Source organism: Cutaneotrichosporon oleaginosum (genome assembly GCF_008065305.1).
Source record: "Cutaneotrichosporon oleaginosum strain ATCC 20508 chromosome Unknown ATCC20508_contig06, whole genome shotgun sequence".
Classification (NCBI taxonomy): domain Eukaryota; kingdom Fungi; phylum Basidiomycota; class Tremellomycetes; order Trichosporonales; family Trichosporonaceae; genus Cutaneotrichosporon; species Cutaneotrichosporon oleaginosum.
This window is the reverse complement of record NW_027072175.1, coordinates 1,540,405-1,554,351: the sequence shown is the minus strand read 5'-3', so window position 1 is coordinate 1,554,351 and position 13,947 is coordinate 1,540,405. Positions and strand designations below refer to the sequence as shown.

General features: G+C 62.8%; 9 protein-coding genes across 9 annotated transcripts; 2 read left to right on the top strand and 7 right to left on the bottom strand.

Moving 5' to 3' along the window:
* Positions 1-110: 110 nt before the first annotated feature.
* Positions 111-1,114, top strand: COLE_07032 (uncharacterized protein; the record flags this gene model as incomplete). The annotated part of the gene is made up of 2 exons (XM_018424377.2): positions 111-552; positions 693-1,114. The coding sequence occupies 2 exons, from the start codon at positions 111-113 to the stop codon at positions 1,112-1,114; spliced, it is 864 nt and encodes a 287-aa protein (XP_018275710.1).
* Positions 1,115-1,316: 202 nt separating this feature from the next.
* COLE_07031 (uncharacterized protein) lies at positions 1,317-1,852 on the bottom strand (the record flags this gene model as incomplete). Its single annotated transcript, XM_018419919.2, has 3 exons — positions 1,317-1,338; positions 1,373-1,697; positions 1,735-1,852. The coding sequence occupies 3 exons, from the start codon at positions 1,850-1,852 to the stop codon at positions 1,317-1,319; spliced, it is 465 nt and encodes a 154-aa protein (XP_018275709.1).
* Positions 1,853-2,194: 342 nt separating this feature from the next.
* Positions 2,195-3,078, bottom strand: COLE_07030 (uncharacterized protein; the record flags this gene model as incomplete). The annotated part of the gene is made up of 4 exons (XM_018425037.1): positions 2,195-2,357; positions 2,390-2,463; positions 2,495-2,661; positions 2,694-3,078. The coding sequence occupies 4 exons, from the start codon at positions 3,076-3,078 to the stop codon at positions 2,195-2,197; spliced, it is 789 nt and encodes a 262-aa protein (XP_018275708.1).
* Positions 3,079-3,756: 678 nt separating this feature from the next.
* COLE_07029 (uncharacterized protein) lies at positions 3,757-4,996 on the top strand (the record flags this gene model as incomplete). The annotated part of the gene is made up of 3 exons (XM_065626517.1): positions 3,757-4,039; positions 4,072-4,648; positions 4,681-4,996. The coding sequence occupies 3 exons, from the start codon at positions 3,757-3,759 to the stop codon at positions 4,994-4,996; spliced, it is 1,176 nt and encodes a 391-aa protein (XP_065482211.1).
* A 192-nt stretch (positions 4,997-5,188) lies between these two features.
* Positions 5,189-7,160, bottom strand: COLE_07028 (uncharacterized protein; the record flags this gene model as incomplete). Its single annotated transcript, XM_018426091.2, has 2 exons — positions 5,189-5,232; positions 5,264-7,160. The coding sequence occupies 2 exons, from the start codon at positions 7,158-7,160 to the stop codon at positions 5,189-5,191; spliced, it is 1,941 nt and encodes a 646-aa protein (XP_018275706.1).
* A 186-nt stretch (positions 7,161-7,346) lies between these two features.
* COLE_07027 (uncharacterized protein) lies at positions 7,347-7,799 on the bottom strand (the record flags this gene model as incomplete). Its single annotated transcript, XM_018424376.2, has 2 exons — positions 7,347-7,553; positions 7,698-7,799. 2 exons carry the CDS (start codon positions 7,797-7,799, stop codon positions 7,347-7,349), a joined length of 309 nt encoding a protein of 102 aa, XP_018275705.1.
* A 380-nt stretch (positions 7,800-8,179) lies between these two features.
* Positions 8,180-8,893, bottom strand: COLE_07026 (uncharacterized protein; the record flags this gene model as incomplete). Its single annotated transcript, XM_018419918.2, has 2 exons — positions 8,180-8,433; positions 8,581-8,893. 2 exons carry the CDS (start codon positions 8,891-8,893, stop codon positions 8,180-8,182), a joined length of 567 nt encoding a protein of 188 aa, XP_018275704.1.
* Positions 8,894-9,492: 599 nt separating this feature from the next.
* Positions 9,493-11,123, bottom strand: COLE_07025 (uncharacterized protein; the record flags this gene model as incomplete). The annotated part of the gene is made up of 6 exons (XM_018424375.2): positions 9,493-9,649; positions 9,684-10,260; positions 10,293-10,401; positions 10,435-10,644; positions 10,687-10,770; positions 10,824-11,123. 6 exons carry the CDS (start codon positions 11,121-11,123, stop codon positions 9,493-9,495), a joined length of 1,437 nt encoding a protein of 478 aa, XP_018275703.1.
* A 545-nt stretch (positions 11,124-11,668) lies between these two features.
* COLE_07024 (uncharacterized protein) lies at positions 11,669-13,513 on the bottom strand (the record flags this gene model as incomplete). Its single annotated transcript, XM_018421562.2, has 2 exons — positions 11,669-13,250; positions 13,296-13,513. The coding sequence occupies 2 exons, from the start codon at positions 13,511-13,513 to the stop codon at positions 11,669-11,671; spliced, it is 1,800 nt and encodes a 599-aa protein (XP_018275702.1).
* Between the last annotated feature and the right edge of the window lie 434 nt (positions 13,514-13,947).

Genomic DNA, 13,947 nt, shown 5'->3' with positions numbered 1-13,947 from the left:
TGGCGAGGCATTAGCAATTTCCACGTGGCCTCCACCCGAGTTTTCGATTGATAAGAGTGTTTCTCCGGCGACTCTTGTTCGCTCCCACTACTCATCCCCGACCATCAACCATGAACTCCCGCCTCCTCACTCGCGTCGCCACGCCTGCGCGCGCGCTCCGCGCCGTCGGCGCACCATCCTCGTTCCGCGTAGTCGCGGTGCCGGTGCCGCACGCCGGTCCCTCACATTCTGCGCAGAGCTCGCTGGCCGCATCTTCGTCGCGGGCATTTACCACCTCGGCGCCCGCATTGAAGAAGGGCGGCAAGGCGGCGAAGAAGGGCAAGAAGTCCGAAGAGGTCGAGGAGGACGACGAGCCGCCAGCGAAGGGCAAGGGAAAGGCGGGGAAGAAGGGCAAGAAAGGGAAGGAGGACGTCGAGGAGGACAAGGGGTTGACACCCGATGAGATTGACGCGGTGGCCGAGAAGACCAAGGCTAAGATGGACAAGTCGGTCGACTGGGCGCGCGGCGTCGTCTACGAGGGCGTGCAGCGCGGGCGCGGGCATGTTTCACCAGGTGAGTGGCGGGCCGACGGCCGTTCGGATATGGCGGCGTTGGCGTTCCAGTCGCCTGCTGGCGTCTGGGACAGTCCGTGGCGTTACGGCGGTCTTTGTCTGCTTACCCATTCCTCGCACCAGAAGTGTCGCTTACCCCAGCTATCCTTGACAACATCAAGGTGACGACGGACACCGGCTCCGTGCCACTCAAATCCGTGGCCTCCATCACAGCCAAGCAGAACACACTCATCGTGGACGTGTGGGATGCCGACGCCGCCAAGGCTGTCTCCTCGGCCATCCACAGCGCCAACCTCCCCGGCATGAGCCCGCAGCAGGACGGGACGAGCATCCGCATCCCCGTGTCCCGGCCTACAAGTGAGGTGCGCCAGTCGATTCTCAAGAATCTGCATGAGACCATCGAGGCGGCCAAGAACCAGGTGCGCGTGGCACGCACAGAAGGCCTCAAGGCGCTCGGCGGGCGAGGCGAGGACGGCACGGACGACGTGCAGAAGCTCGCGGACGCGGCGACGGCCGAGCTCGAGAAGAGCATGGCGACAGCCAAGAAGGAGCTGGAGAAGTAGACGTATAGATGCAGCATTCACACTCTTCACTTCTGCAGTGGCTGCGGAGCGCAGAGCCTGCCCGAGAGGACCGACCAGCTGGACAGTGGCTTGACGCCCTGCTGCCCATGCCCCTCCGCATTCCCTTTGCTGACCACTTTCGCAGATCAAGGGGTGTCCGTTGTAGTACACATCGTACGTCGCATGACGTGGCAGTACACTCTCATTCACGAGACCAAACCCTACTGCGAAGTCAGCGGCGTCGCCGGCCAAGCTCACAATGCATGAGACCCTCCTCTCCACTGCCTTCTCCGTGTCGCGCCATCGCGTGGTGCTAGAATCGCGAGAACTGGCTCCCGACCCGCTCGGCCTCCACGAGCAGCGCGCGTGTCTCGGCACGCTCTGCGTCCGTCTGGGCGCGCCGGCGTGCAAGGCCGAGCATCCACACCATGCCTACGACGAGGGTCAGGAGGGCGAGTGAGAGCGCGAGCGTCAGAAAGCCGACCCACGGCCACATGCCGATGCGGGGGTCGGGGGAGGGCATAGGCGTCGGCGTGGATGTTGGTGGCATGGCGTGATGGGGCCCGAAAGTGAGGTGCCGGGGCTGGAGTGAGCCGTCAGCCACGTCGTTCGCAACTCACTCAACACCAGATGACCGTTGTGAGTGTCGCAGTAAGAGTAGAAAAGAATAGAGGAATAAGAGATGTGCATGTTTATGGCTGTCCATCCTCGCCTCCTGTTCACATGACCGCGGATCATCTCTGGTATATCCGGCCGACATCCAGTCCGGCCATGCTCAGATCACATTCTGCGTTCTCTTGATTCGAGCTACAACTCCTAAAGCAAACGAGGAGATCGGAACACAGGTCTAGATTTGTCGCCGATTTCATGGCGGAAATCCGAGTGTAACACGCCCCGGAAGTTTCGGGCACCGAAGTTGTCTCGGTGCACTCCAGCGACTTCCGGGTTCTCCTCGAGCTCCTTGCGCAGGTGCTCCACCTGCTTCATGAGCGCCTCGCGGAAGTCGATCTTCCCTCCCGCTGCGAGGGTCAAGAGGCTCGATATGCTGACGTCAGCCCAGCGCCTGTCCACAGAGGTGACTTACAAGGCCTCTTTCATGTACGCGAAGGAGAACTTGTCCGTCTTATCGGCGAACTCGTCAACAAGGTCGTCGGGGAACTCGATGTCCTTGTTATCCTTGAGCTTGCCCTGCCAGAACAGCGCGTAGTCCCTGCGCTGCTCCTTGGACGGGTTGGGGAAGTTGCTGGTGTCAGCCGGGGTCTGAAAGCGACGCACTACTTGCGGTCGAAGCGCGACGGGCGGTTCGCGAGACCGGGGTCGAGGCAGTCGAAGTGGTTGGTCGTTCCGATCTGCAGTCAGCACAGCGCATATCCAGCTAACCATAAGGATACCATCGTTGGCATTGATTCCATCAACTTCGTTGAGGAAAAAACTGCGGCTACGATCTGTGATAATGCTGTCCAGGTCTTCGAGGATCAGGATGCACGGCGCCTCTTGTCGGGCGCGCTCAAAGATCTGGCGGACACTAAACTCGTCGCCCATAAAGCCTGATGTAAGCTCCCTTTACTGGAGGCCGTACTGGTCAAGGTCCGCACGTAGAGGGTAGGTACGTCCATTTCGTGCATGATGGCTTTGAGACTGATCGTCTTGCCGTTGCCCGGCGGGCCCAGGAAGATGAGGCCACGCTTCCACGGGATATTGAGCCTCTTGTACGTTTCCTCGCTCTTAAAAAATGTGCGGTAGTCGTTCTGGATGCTCTTCTTGAAATCGGCTTCCAGCACGACGTCGTCCCAAGACGCCTTCTGCACCGCATCCCACAACTCCTTGTCCGGCCGCCACCCACCCATCTCAAACACCCAAATCACGTCGCGCACCGAGTTGCTGTACTGCATCACCTCTTGGATGAGCGCATGCGCCTGCTCCTTTTTCTTCGTCACAATGTGCCACTGGGTCAGTGGTCCCATGCCTTCCATCCACTGCCATCAGCGAGCACTTGGAGCGGCTCACTGTTGCCATGATGGCGTCGAACTCTGTGTCGCGCCACGATACTTTCCAGCCGCCAAACACCGAGCTCTCCGCCGCCGCACCAGGGCCTTCATTCCTCCTCCGCGGGCGCAAGTAGCTCGTACGCTTAATGGAAGGAAAGTCCGGCAGCTCGCGCACAAGGACCGGCTCTTGCTCGCCTCCGCCCACGCCAGCAGATCGAAATTGTAGTCTTGCGTCACCGCAACCGTCTGCCCCGGATACATCTTTTCTACTTGGTCCTGGAGATATGTGTCGACGCCGGACCGCTCACCCGAGACTGGTGTCAGGTGCGCGTGCGGTATGCTCACAGATCTTAACGAAGCTGTCATACAGCTTTCCCGGGTTCCGACTCTTGTGCCCTTTGAACGTGGTCTGAGCGACGTCCGCGTCCGGGAAGTGGCGCTCTGCCACGGCTGTGGCAAGCAGCGTCGTTGCTATCAGTGCGGTCAGCTTCATAGCATAAAGTGTTAATAGAGAGAGCGTGGGAACGGCAACTATCTTCTCTTCGTGAGAGTGCAAGGAATGTTACCTCGTGTGGAGTCTCCACACGGCACAGTTGCGTCATATCCATCCAAATTTCTCAATCTCGGGCCTTGAATCAACAACTCCATCACACCATGTACCTCCCGACTCTCCATCCGGCGCGCGCACACGCGCTCCCCGCGCGCCCCTACATTGTCGACATCGTGCCGACGTCATCTCACCTGGCCCTGCGCCACCCCGAGCCGGAGATCACGCTGGCGGACCGCGCGACGCTGCAGAGCGTTGCGTCGCTGTCCGGCGCCCACACCGCGCCCGTAACGGCCGTGTGCGCGGACACGAGCATCTGGAGCGCGGGCAAAGACGCGAAAGTGGTGCGGTGGGACGAGCGGACACAACGCCCCGTCGCCGAGATCAAAGGTGAGCTTCGCGCGGACGAGCTCACGCAGCGCACATCCGCAAGCCGCTCCCCGTAACCGCGTTGGCCGTCAGCGAGGCCGAGCACCTCGTCGTAGGTGGCACGGAGGTGGTGTCGTCCGAAGCGCACATCTTGTTCTGGGATACGCGCAACGCCTCCGTCCCCGCGTACCGCCACAGCTCGACGCACAGCGACGAGATCACACATCTCTCGTTCCTCTCGCACGCGGATGTGCCGGCCAAGCTCCTGCTGAGCGGGAGCGTGGACGGGTGCGTCGCGCTCTCGAATGCGGCGGAGCACGACGAAGACGACGCCGTGCAGGCGGAGGAGAACTGGAACGCCTCGATCGCCGGCGCCGGCGCATACGCGTGGGCCGGCGGCATGCGCGTGTGGGCGCGCAGCGACATGGACACGCTGGCGGGATGGGGCGTGCGCGTGGGCGACGAGGGCCTCGAGTTTGGGACGCTGGAAGAGGTGCCCAGCTCGCAGTTTAAGGCGCGGACGCTCGCGGGACCCTCGGGACCCCTTGTCTCCGAGTATCTCGTCACGGCGGCGCCGAGCCTCGGCGTCGGGCGTGCGGGTGCTCCTGTTGTCGCGGCGGGGGCGAATGAGTATGGCTACAAGCGAAGGGTGCTGACGGCAGTGGCGCGGTCGTGCTCGAGTACAGCACAAGCGAGGCGTACGAGCCAAGCGCGTTCCTCCTCCCCGGGAGCAGCGGGCACGCGGACGTCGTCCGCTGCCTGTATCACGCGCCGGCGGACCAGGCGGTGTACACTGGCTCGGAAGATGGCGTGCTTGCGGGCTGGGGGCTGGGCGATGTCCGCCTGCTGACTGGGGCGGAAGGCGAGCAGGACCAGGAGGTGGAGATGGAGGAGGAGGATGCGGAGCGGAGAGATACACGCGAGGAACGGCGCAGCAAGAAGGAGAAGAGGCAGAAGAAGCGGCACGCGCCGTATTAGAGGGCGACCTCCGGGCGTGGGGGTGGTTTATAGTATTGATGCTAATCGTCCACAATCGGAAGGCGCCATTTAAAGCGGAGAATCTGTTCACAATATTCATGCTAATTGTCCACAATACGTTAGAGACAGCGTAGCGCCTACTGCGCGTCGTTACTAATTGTCCTGATCTGATGTCCATGCGTGGTGCTGAAATTACGAGCTCGCCGGCATAGTCACTGTGAACACGCCGACGATGCCTGGGGTCAGCGGTGTAAGGTAGACACGTACTCATAGCAAGCGTGCGGAAGCTGAAGGGGAGCTCGGAGGGCTCGTCGAACTCGCTGTCGCCGTCGCCGCAGCCGCCTCCGGGCCACTGGCACGGATTGGCGCCCCAGGGGTTGAGAGCGGACATGCGGACGTTGAGCAGCGAGTTGATGTTGGCCGGCAGCGGGAAGTCGGTGGAGCGCGAGTGGTCGAAGCCGTATGCGTGATTGCCGACGAACGTGAGGACGGTGGAGCGGTCGCCGGCCGGTGTCTCATTGACCTGGTCAAAGTCGATGACGGTGAATGTCGACGGTGAGCCGGGCGCGTCCGACGCGAGCATGCCCGACGTGTCGCCGGGCGTGTAGCCGCGTGGCATGGCGGCGTCGCCGGCGGGGTTGAGCCAGATCGTGCCGGCGTCTGGCGTGCCGAGGCCCTCGAGGGTAGTCGCATTTCCGGTAGAGATGGCGCACGGCGCCGTGCCCCGCATACACGTGAGTAGGGCGGAGAGGATGGGGCCGTCGAAGCCGGGGCGCGTGCGCCACACGCTAACCGGCGTGCCGCCCGTGATCGCCGCAAGCACGTAGGCCGGGTTGACACCCTCGAGGCCCGCGTAGCCCGTGACGTTTGGCAGCGTGCTCTTCCAGTCCGGGTTTGCGTCGAGGAACTTGGCGAACGCCTTCTCGAAGAGCGGCATAAAGAAGATGGGCGTCGGGGGGTAGTTGCCGAGAGGGCCGGGGAGGGCGGCGTCAAGCACGGGCTGGAAGCCCGGGTAAGGCCAGCACATGGGATTGGCGTTGGTGAGCGAGGGCAGCTGGTCGTCGATGGCGATGCGCTGCGTCACGCCGTCCTTCTTGAGCAGGACCTCATACGAGCCCTCGCCCTGGCCGACGCGCACAAACGAGTTCTTGATGAGCGACGTCCACCCGCCGCTTGCCAGAGCCATGATGGCCGCGCCCATGCCGCAGTCGCCGATGCCGCCCTGCTGCACGTCGGCGGCGACGAGGTCGACGACGTTCTCGAGCGCCCACAGCGCGCCGCGCGACGCGCTGCCGTCTCCGCCCAGCACATGCTGGTACTCGTACACGCACGTGCCGGCAGGTGGGAGGGCGGGCTGTGTGTTGATTGCAACCTGGCGCTTGCGAGGCCCCAGCCCCGACTCAGAGACGACCGAGCCAAACACAAATGCGTTCCGGTTTGTGCCTTGCACCGGGCGGAACGTGGCGTTCATGCCTTGCGAAAGGATACCGCCCCATGTGGTTGCGGGGCTGCTGCTGTTCTTGAGAGCGGGCAGGTCGCCAAGGTCGATGTCGAGGATCGGGGCGGTGCGGTTGATGATTGGCACGAGGCCGTCAAGGAGAACGTCAATGAGAGGGATGGAGACGTCGCGAAGCGGAAGCGTCACGTTGACGCGGACGGCGGGGTTGTCGAGGATCCAGTCAGCTGTCTCGTCCTCTGAGTTGGGGTCCGGGCAGTCGTCGTGGCCACCGCCATGCCCACCGTTCCCACCGTGCCCACCGTGCCCGCCGTTTCCGCCATGTCCGCCATGTCCGCCCTTGTGGCCTCCATCGTGGCCTCCATCGTGGCCGTCCCACTTGTCGTCGCCTTTGTCCCAACCCCTGGAGTAAAGGTGGCCCATGCCGACGCCGTTGCGGCGAGCCAGACAGTTCTTGCGGCCGCCTGGGCCCTTGCCACCATCGCCACCGTCGTGGCCGTCGTGGCCGTCATGGTCGCCGTGGCCATCGCCCTTCCAGCCGTCGTGGTCATGGCCGTCGCCGCCCTTCCATCCACCACCATCGTGTTTGCCGTCGTGGCCGTCGTTACCCCAGTTGTCGCGCGTGAAAAGGCCGATCCTAGCGCCTACGGGGATGGTGGGCGCAGCGGATGCGAGCGCCGCCAGGCCGACGAGCAGCGCGAGCTTCATGTTGGGTATGGCTGGAGATGCAGTCTAGGAGAGAAGGGAGGTGAGGAGAGGTGAGGAGAGGTGAGGAGAGGTGAGGGGAGGAGAGGTGAGGAGAAAGCAGAAGATGGGAGGTTGGAGTGGCGCCACCTCCCGCACGCATATATGCTTATGGCCTACATCGCAGAAGCACTGTGCAAGCGGTGCCAGCTACAGCCTCTTGTTGCGAGATCGGATCTTGATCTCCAGCCAATCGCGCGGCCCGCTCGCACATTCCGTCAGTGGCAGGGCAGTGTGAGAGTCGGCGTGATCAGTGTGGGAATGGAGTGAGTAACGCCGGGTGATCGGGTGATTCGGGTGGGCGGGTTGCTCGCGCTGCTGTCGCTGCACACTCGCATCTGAGGTCCGAGGGTGGTGCTTGGGGCGAGTCAGCTGCGCGAAATTGTATCCTGGTGGAAGCGAGCAGGGCGGGAATGGCGTGGGCGCCGGGGCGTACGGGCGCCATTGTATAAGCCGAGTAAGGTCACAAAGTCAAAGTTGATGGGTGGGCATGTGACGTACAGTTGCGAGATGATGCGAGAGGACGTGAGAAGCCAAGACTGCCGGCAAGGAACAGTAGCTGCGCCGCTGAATGCGCCAAGGCAGTCGCGAGATGTACGGCATGTTGACGAGTGACGAGTGAACGACGATGTATGGTGGTGGCGGTGGCTAGCACAGCTTTGGGCCAAGGTCGGACGTTCTTCTTCTGCAGATGTTCTTGCTTCCGCATTCCGCACCAGCACAGGCTTGCAGCGGAGGATCTAGAGTACACCGAGCTCACCTGATCACCTGATCGTTCTTAGTCTGGCCAGCGCTCGGATCAACAGCCCCTCCGCGGCCTCTGCACCGATCGAGAGCACGGTCCGGCTCGTGGTCGAGACAGCTGCAGCTACAGCTGCATCTCACTACGGTGCTCTCATGATGCTCTCATGTTTCCATCTCCTCGGGTCTCTTCCCCGATCGCTGCAGTCTGGCCGGCCTCCTACTTCCGCGTGTAGCCCGGCCTACTCCAACTTGTCTCCCGCCGCCAGCCCTACCCATCGGCTGCTCCACTCATAGTTGTTGGTCGCGCCAACATCGCTGTCCGAATACCCCATGAACAAGCCCTTGGGAAGGTGGAAGCTCACGGTGCCTCCAGGCTCGTCCATCATAGTCCACCGCGATGGGTCCTTGGACGCGCCGCCAGCAAAGTCATCTGCGAACTTGCCGTGGCACGACACGAGGGTCAGGTCGCCTGCTTTGGGTGTGCCGTTCGCATCTGTGTAAGCCGCAGTCCGACCCATCGCAACAAAATCGCACACGTCCGCGCCTTCTCGCCTTTAATCTTGGACTAAGCGGCCGCACATAGAACGTGCCCGCCCTTTCCGCCCGACTCACGCCCTGCACAATCCTCATCTCCACTCACCAAGAGGTGCAGCAAGGCACAGCGCCGGGTCGCTTCCTTCCGCGACGATGCGGACGTGATCCAGCCGTGACTCCTTGCGCGGCGACCACACCCAAGCAGTGGGCGGCTTGTGTGATGCCCTGGTGTCAGCGGGAGAGTTGTGTGCAACGACATAAGTCACACGAGCACACAACGGTGGCACATCGGTGAGATTTTTGAGAGCTAGAACTGCGTTGCCACTGGCAACAGAGCTAGCCCGTTCATTTTCCACAGGCGACTGTACCATTCCGGTATCGAGCAGCACGGTGCACGCCGCCACGCTCCCCGACCTCATCCCCGCCCAAACCCAAGCGGGACGCCCACCTCCACCTCATCTATCTCCTCCACCCGCCATGCTCCCAAGCCCTCTAATCCTCGCGTTGCGCTCTCACACTTACTTGACGAGCCGGGCCACAGCACCCTCCTCGAGCTTGTCGACGGTCATGAAGAGCTGGTCGTCCGTCGCCATGAACACGGGCGCGGGCTGGTCGGGGCGCGGCGCGGCGCCGTTAAACGCCGCGATGGCGGCCGCGAACCACGGGGGGAGATACATGGGGGTGTTGGGTGTTGGGTGGGGATGAGAGAGATGGGGCAAGACGGCGAGACAGTAAGAGAGAGAGACAGAAAGAGAAAGTGAGCGAGAGAAAGTGAGAAGACGAGGGGTGGGAGATGGCAGGGAAGGCGCAGGACAAGCGAGGATCGGATGATCGACATCCCCGGATTGCTTGGCGGCATGACATCACGTGCCCTGTCTCCTCTCCCCATTCTCCATCCTCCATCCTCCATCCACCAAGTGTCTATGCATAGTCTAAGAGCAATGGGCATACAATAATGTCACAACAGCGCAGTCTAGATTCGTCGCTGGCTCGCTGGCTCGCTCGCCCACTCGGGCGCTCACAGCTCAAACACGCCCACGCTGGGGCCGTACTCTGTCTCGTGCCCATTCAAGCGGTTCTCCAGGATGACGGACGCGGCATGCCGCCAGTCCGCTTCGACCCAGTCGCGCATGCGCTGGTCCAGCGCCTTGCGCGTGAGGCGCTCAAGCAGATGTCTGGCGTCAACACCCTCCTCGCCCAGTCACTCACGGCTTCATCTCGTGTGTCATCGCCTGCCGGATGGCGTCGACGAACGCGTCGTAGTCGTATTCGGGGTACTGGTACACCTCTGGCGGGGAGAGGATGCGGAGGAACTCGTGCTGCGAGATAAACCATGTGTACGGGTCGTTCGGGTCGTGCCCCTCGTTGATGCGGTGCGGGTTGATGAAGGGCACGCCGCGCGCGAGGGCCTGGTACGGGCTGGGCGAGGAGACGGGGAAGCCGATGCCGACCATGGCGCGCGAGTTGGAGACTTCGTGCGCCCACGCCTCGGGGCCGAGCTTGCCGAGGTTGCGCACGCCCTCGGGGATCTCCATGGGCCCGAGGGCCTCGTGCTGCTCCTTCGAGCGGTCGTCGATGAAGGCGCCGACGAACTCGAAGGTCGGGAACTCTTGGCGCAGCTCGTGGTACGCGCGCGTGATTTGGTCGCGCCCGATCATCGGCTTGCCGTACACGTCGTAAAAGTACTGCACGCGCTTGCTGAGGATGTAGGCGCGCATCGGGCGGTCGTGGAACGGGATGATCTCCGGGTCCTCGTCAGGAATCGCGTACCCGAGATATGTCATATCTGCGTGAGCGCGGCCGGAGGGGCGGACTCACTGCGCCAGCCTTGGTCCGTCGGTTTTTTCCATTCCGGCTCGGCGATCGCAGACCACCGCTGCCCGACTATCGTCGACAGACCATTCGGGAAGAACGAGAAGCGGAAGAACTGGGTGAGCTTGTTGACGCATAAGTTACCCACTTTCCACGCAGGCACGCCGTTCGGGTTGTCCTTGGTTTTGATATTCTCCATCATCAGCTTGGTGACAGGAGGCCCGCCCTCAAGCGACCCGTCGTCAGCCAGAACAACACGAATGTATTCTGGGAACTGGCGATGGAGGTGCGCCATGTACTTCCAGTCGCCCTCGCCCGCGAACAGCACCGTATACCCCTGGCGCTCGAGCGATTCGATCTGCGGTCAGCTTCGACTCGCATCAGCCTCGCATCAGCCTACCATGTTCATGCACCAGATGCCCTCGCCGCCGCGGTAGTTGTCGAACACGGCGAGATGGCAGTGGTAAGCACCGATGACGACGAACTGGGTGTCAGCGGGGGATGCCAAGTGAGACATTGCAATTGATTAATCCTCACCTTGAGCGCGTTTTCGTGGCAGTCGCCGCGCTCCATGCACACGGCGAGGCGGCGGAGCTTGGCCTCGTTCTTCCACATGTAGTTGAACGGCTTCTTGGGGTTGTAGAGGGTAAGGCCTTCTGGGTCGTGCGTAAAGCGCTCGATCTCGTCGCTGTAGGCGCTCTCGACACGGATATCCGGCCATGCGGCAGCCGGCGCCCAGCGCCCCGTCTGGTGCCTATGCCCCGCGGCGACGAGGAGGAAGCCGAGTGTGATGGCGAGGGCGGCGAGGAGGGGCCTGGAGACCCGGGGGAGAGCCATGTCGCCGGGGGTGGAGCAGTGGGAGATGAAGAGAGCGCAAGAACAGATGTTGGCGAGATGATGACTTGCGGGAGTGGCTTGGGCGGGTGGAGGCGAGCAACCGAAGCCATCAAAGGAATTGCCACCCGCCCCGGGAACCGATCAGCGCGGGATTAAATTTGGGCGGATAACCACTGTTCTTCTATTCTCACGCCATCAGCCATTGCCGCATCACTCAGAGCCCACATTCCGCTTTTAACGGCGCATGGCGTACGCCGTCTCCTGCATAACATGCATCCGCCACTGCGGGCACGACAATGGCGCTCCTCAGCTGAGGAAGCAAGTTGACGGCGAGGCCGTGCTAGTTTCGCTCGACTCCCCTGCCCCTAAAACATCGGTTAATAACTGAAATTCTCCCTCGCAACAGTTCACATCCTCACTCTGACCTTCGTGCTCAATGATCCCAGACAGGACGCACAATTACATTGCGAGGCGGCGACAGTTTCGACCTATTGATCTTACAGTACTCGGATTTCTGGCTATCAAGATCGCGATCACGTAGAGGCCTACTTGCGCGGCACGGGCGCGGCGGTGGGCGCGGGGCTGCCGGCGGGAACAGCGGGGGGCGGCTTGGGCCGGGGGCCAAACATGCCCATGCCGACCATGCCTGAGGAGCGGAGCGCGTCCATGGGCGCGAAGACCGTGCCGTTGCCGTACGCGCGCGTGCGCTCGACCTCGAGACGACCCTGTGCGAGGTCGCGCGCAAAGTCGTCGCGGATCTGCGCGTCCACGCTCGCCTGGATGCGCGTGGCCTCGGCCTGAGCTTCAGCGCGCAGCTTGATGGCGGTGGCTTCGGCCTCGGCCTCGATCGTCAAGCTCTCGGCTTTGGCGCGCGCGCGCGCGATTGCGTTCAAGTTCTCCGTCTCGACGGTCGCGCGCTTCATCTCGTTCTGGAGCTCGAGGACGCGCGCCTCGCCCAGCTGCTTGAGCTTGCGGTTGGCGTTTTCGCGGTCGAGATTCGCGCTTTCGACCTGCGCTTCGAGGGCGCGCGTTGTCAACGAGTCGAGCTTGGCCGCAATCTCGCCCTTGAACTTGCGGTCGATGATCGCCAAGTCCTCGAGCTTGATGCCGTACTCGCTCGCGACGACTTTGAGGTCGTCGATCGCCTGCGTGCGCACAGCACTCACGAAGACGGCGCCCACGTCGTCGTCCACTTCGTGCAGCTCGGGCGCGGCGTTGCGCGTGCGCGCCATCGTGCTGTAGTCGAGGTGCGCGACGATCTGCGTGAGGATACTGCGCGCCTTGTCCTGCAGCGCATCGAACGGCGTCGGATACCCGTGCCGCGCGAGCTGCAGCGGGTGCTGCAGCTCGTACCGGATATACAGGCGCAGCCAGACCGGCACCTGGTCGCGGGTGTAAATGTTGTCGCACTCAAGCTCGATCTGGACCTCGCCCATGGTGAAGAAGCCGCGGAGCGACACACCCGCCGCGGTGAGGTAGTGCTGGCCTGCACCGAGCTGGTGCAATGAATTATTGCGCTGAAGCACAGCGCATCCGTTAGCCGGGATATCAAGGAAGGTGGCGGCGACATATGCCTGGTTGGGAAGGCGCACGCTCTGCGTGTGTCCGAGAATCTGCTTCGAGTGGCGGTCGACCACGGGATCGCTGAGATGGGTCTTGTCGACGAGGCCGAGGACCTTGTACGCGCCGCTCGTAGCCATAGCAACAAAGCCGCGGTCGCTGACGACGAACACGCGCATCTGGGGGTCAAGGCAGACCGCGGCCTGGTTCTGTGCGACCTGGACGATTGTCAGGCCCAGACGCTGCAGGTCTTCGTCGGGAACGAGCACGCCGTTCGCTTTGCTGGACATGGGCGGGAAGTTGGTCGCGAGGTCGTATGTGCCGCGCCAGTCGCAGCCGACCCAGTTGGAGAGCGGGAGCCCGGGGTAACGGCCCGCCTTGAGGAGGAGCTTGGGGCCCGACGCGAACTCGTACAGGCCAAAGCTGCCCGGGTTGACCTCGCGGCCAATGTATTGGTGCGGGCGCTTGTCGGAAATGAGTGCTGGGTGGTTGGAGGCAATGAGCTCCGCGTTGAGCTCCTGGAGAGCCTCGAGGACGCCGCCGGTGCCGATAGGAACGAGGAGAGGGCTGGCGTCAGCGGACGGGCGCAATTCACGTGAAAGGCCGACTCACCGCTTGATGTCGAGGTAGGCCTTCTCGTCGACGAAGGGAAGCGAGTCCGCGTTCTCAAGCGGCACGGGCGGCGCCTTGGGTGCGTCCTTGAAGACGGTGAGGGGCTTGCTGCCGCCCGCAGCCGGGCTGGGGCGGAGGTAGACATGGTCGTTAACGACGGTGGCGCCGTCGCTCTCGCTATAGCGCGACGGGGGCGTGCGGGACTGAGGGTGGGCCATGATGTCGAGTTGGTGGTGAACATGACGAGGCAAGTGGCCGCCTTATATGTCGATCCCTGCACCGCCGCGCATGTCGTGCACGCCACACTGGGCGCCAGCACGAGCCGCCACACTCCATTCTTGCCACCGCTTCTTTGCTTAGTGTCCATGGTGACGGCGTTGCGCGGCACACCTTGGCACGAGGCTGGTCGTGCGGGGCGTGCCTGTTGAGCGTCAACTTGGCGCTGTCGATAATAATCGCGCGCCCGCGGCCCCGGATGGCGCGGAAGTGCACACGTTCGTCGGGCGTGGACAGCACCGCGCACCGCCGCAAACGCAGGGCACGTTCATCGCGAGCGGGCTCGTATGCCACGCTGAAGATGCATATCCGTGCGAGTCGGAGTAAGCACTAGCAAGCATGCTCGCAAGAGTGTGCAATTACAGGGCCGTGCCTG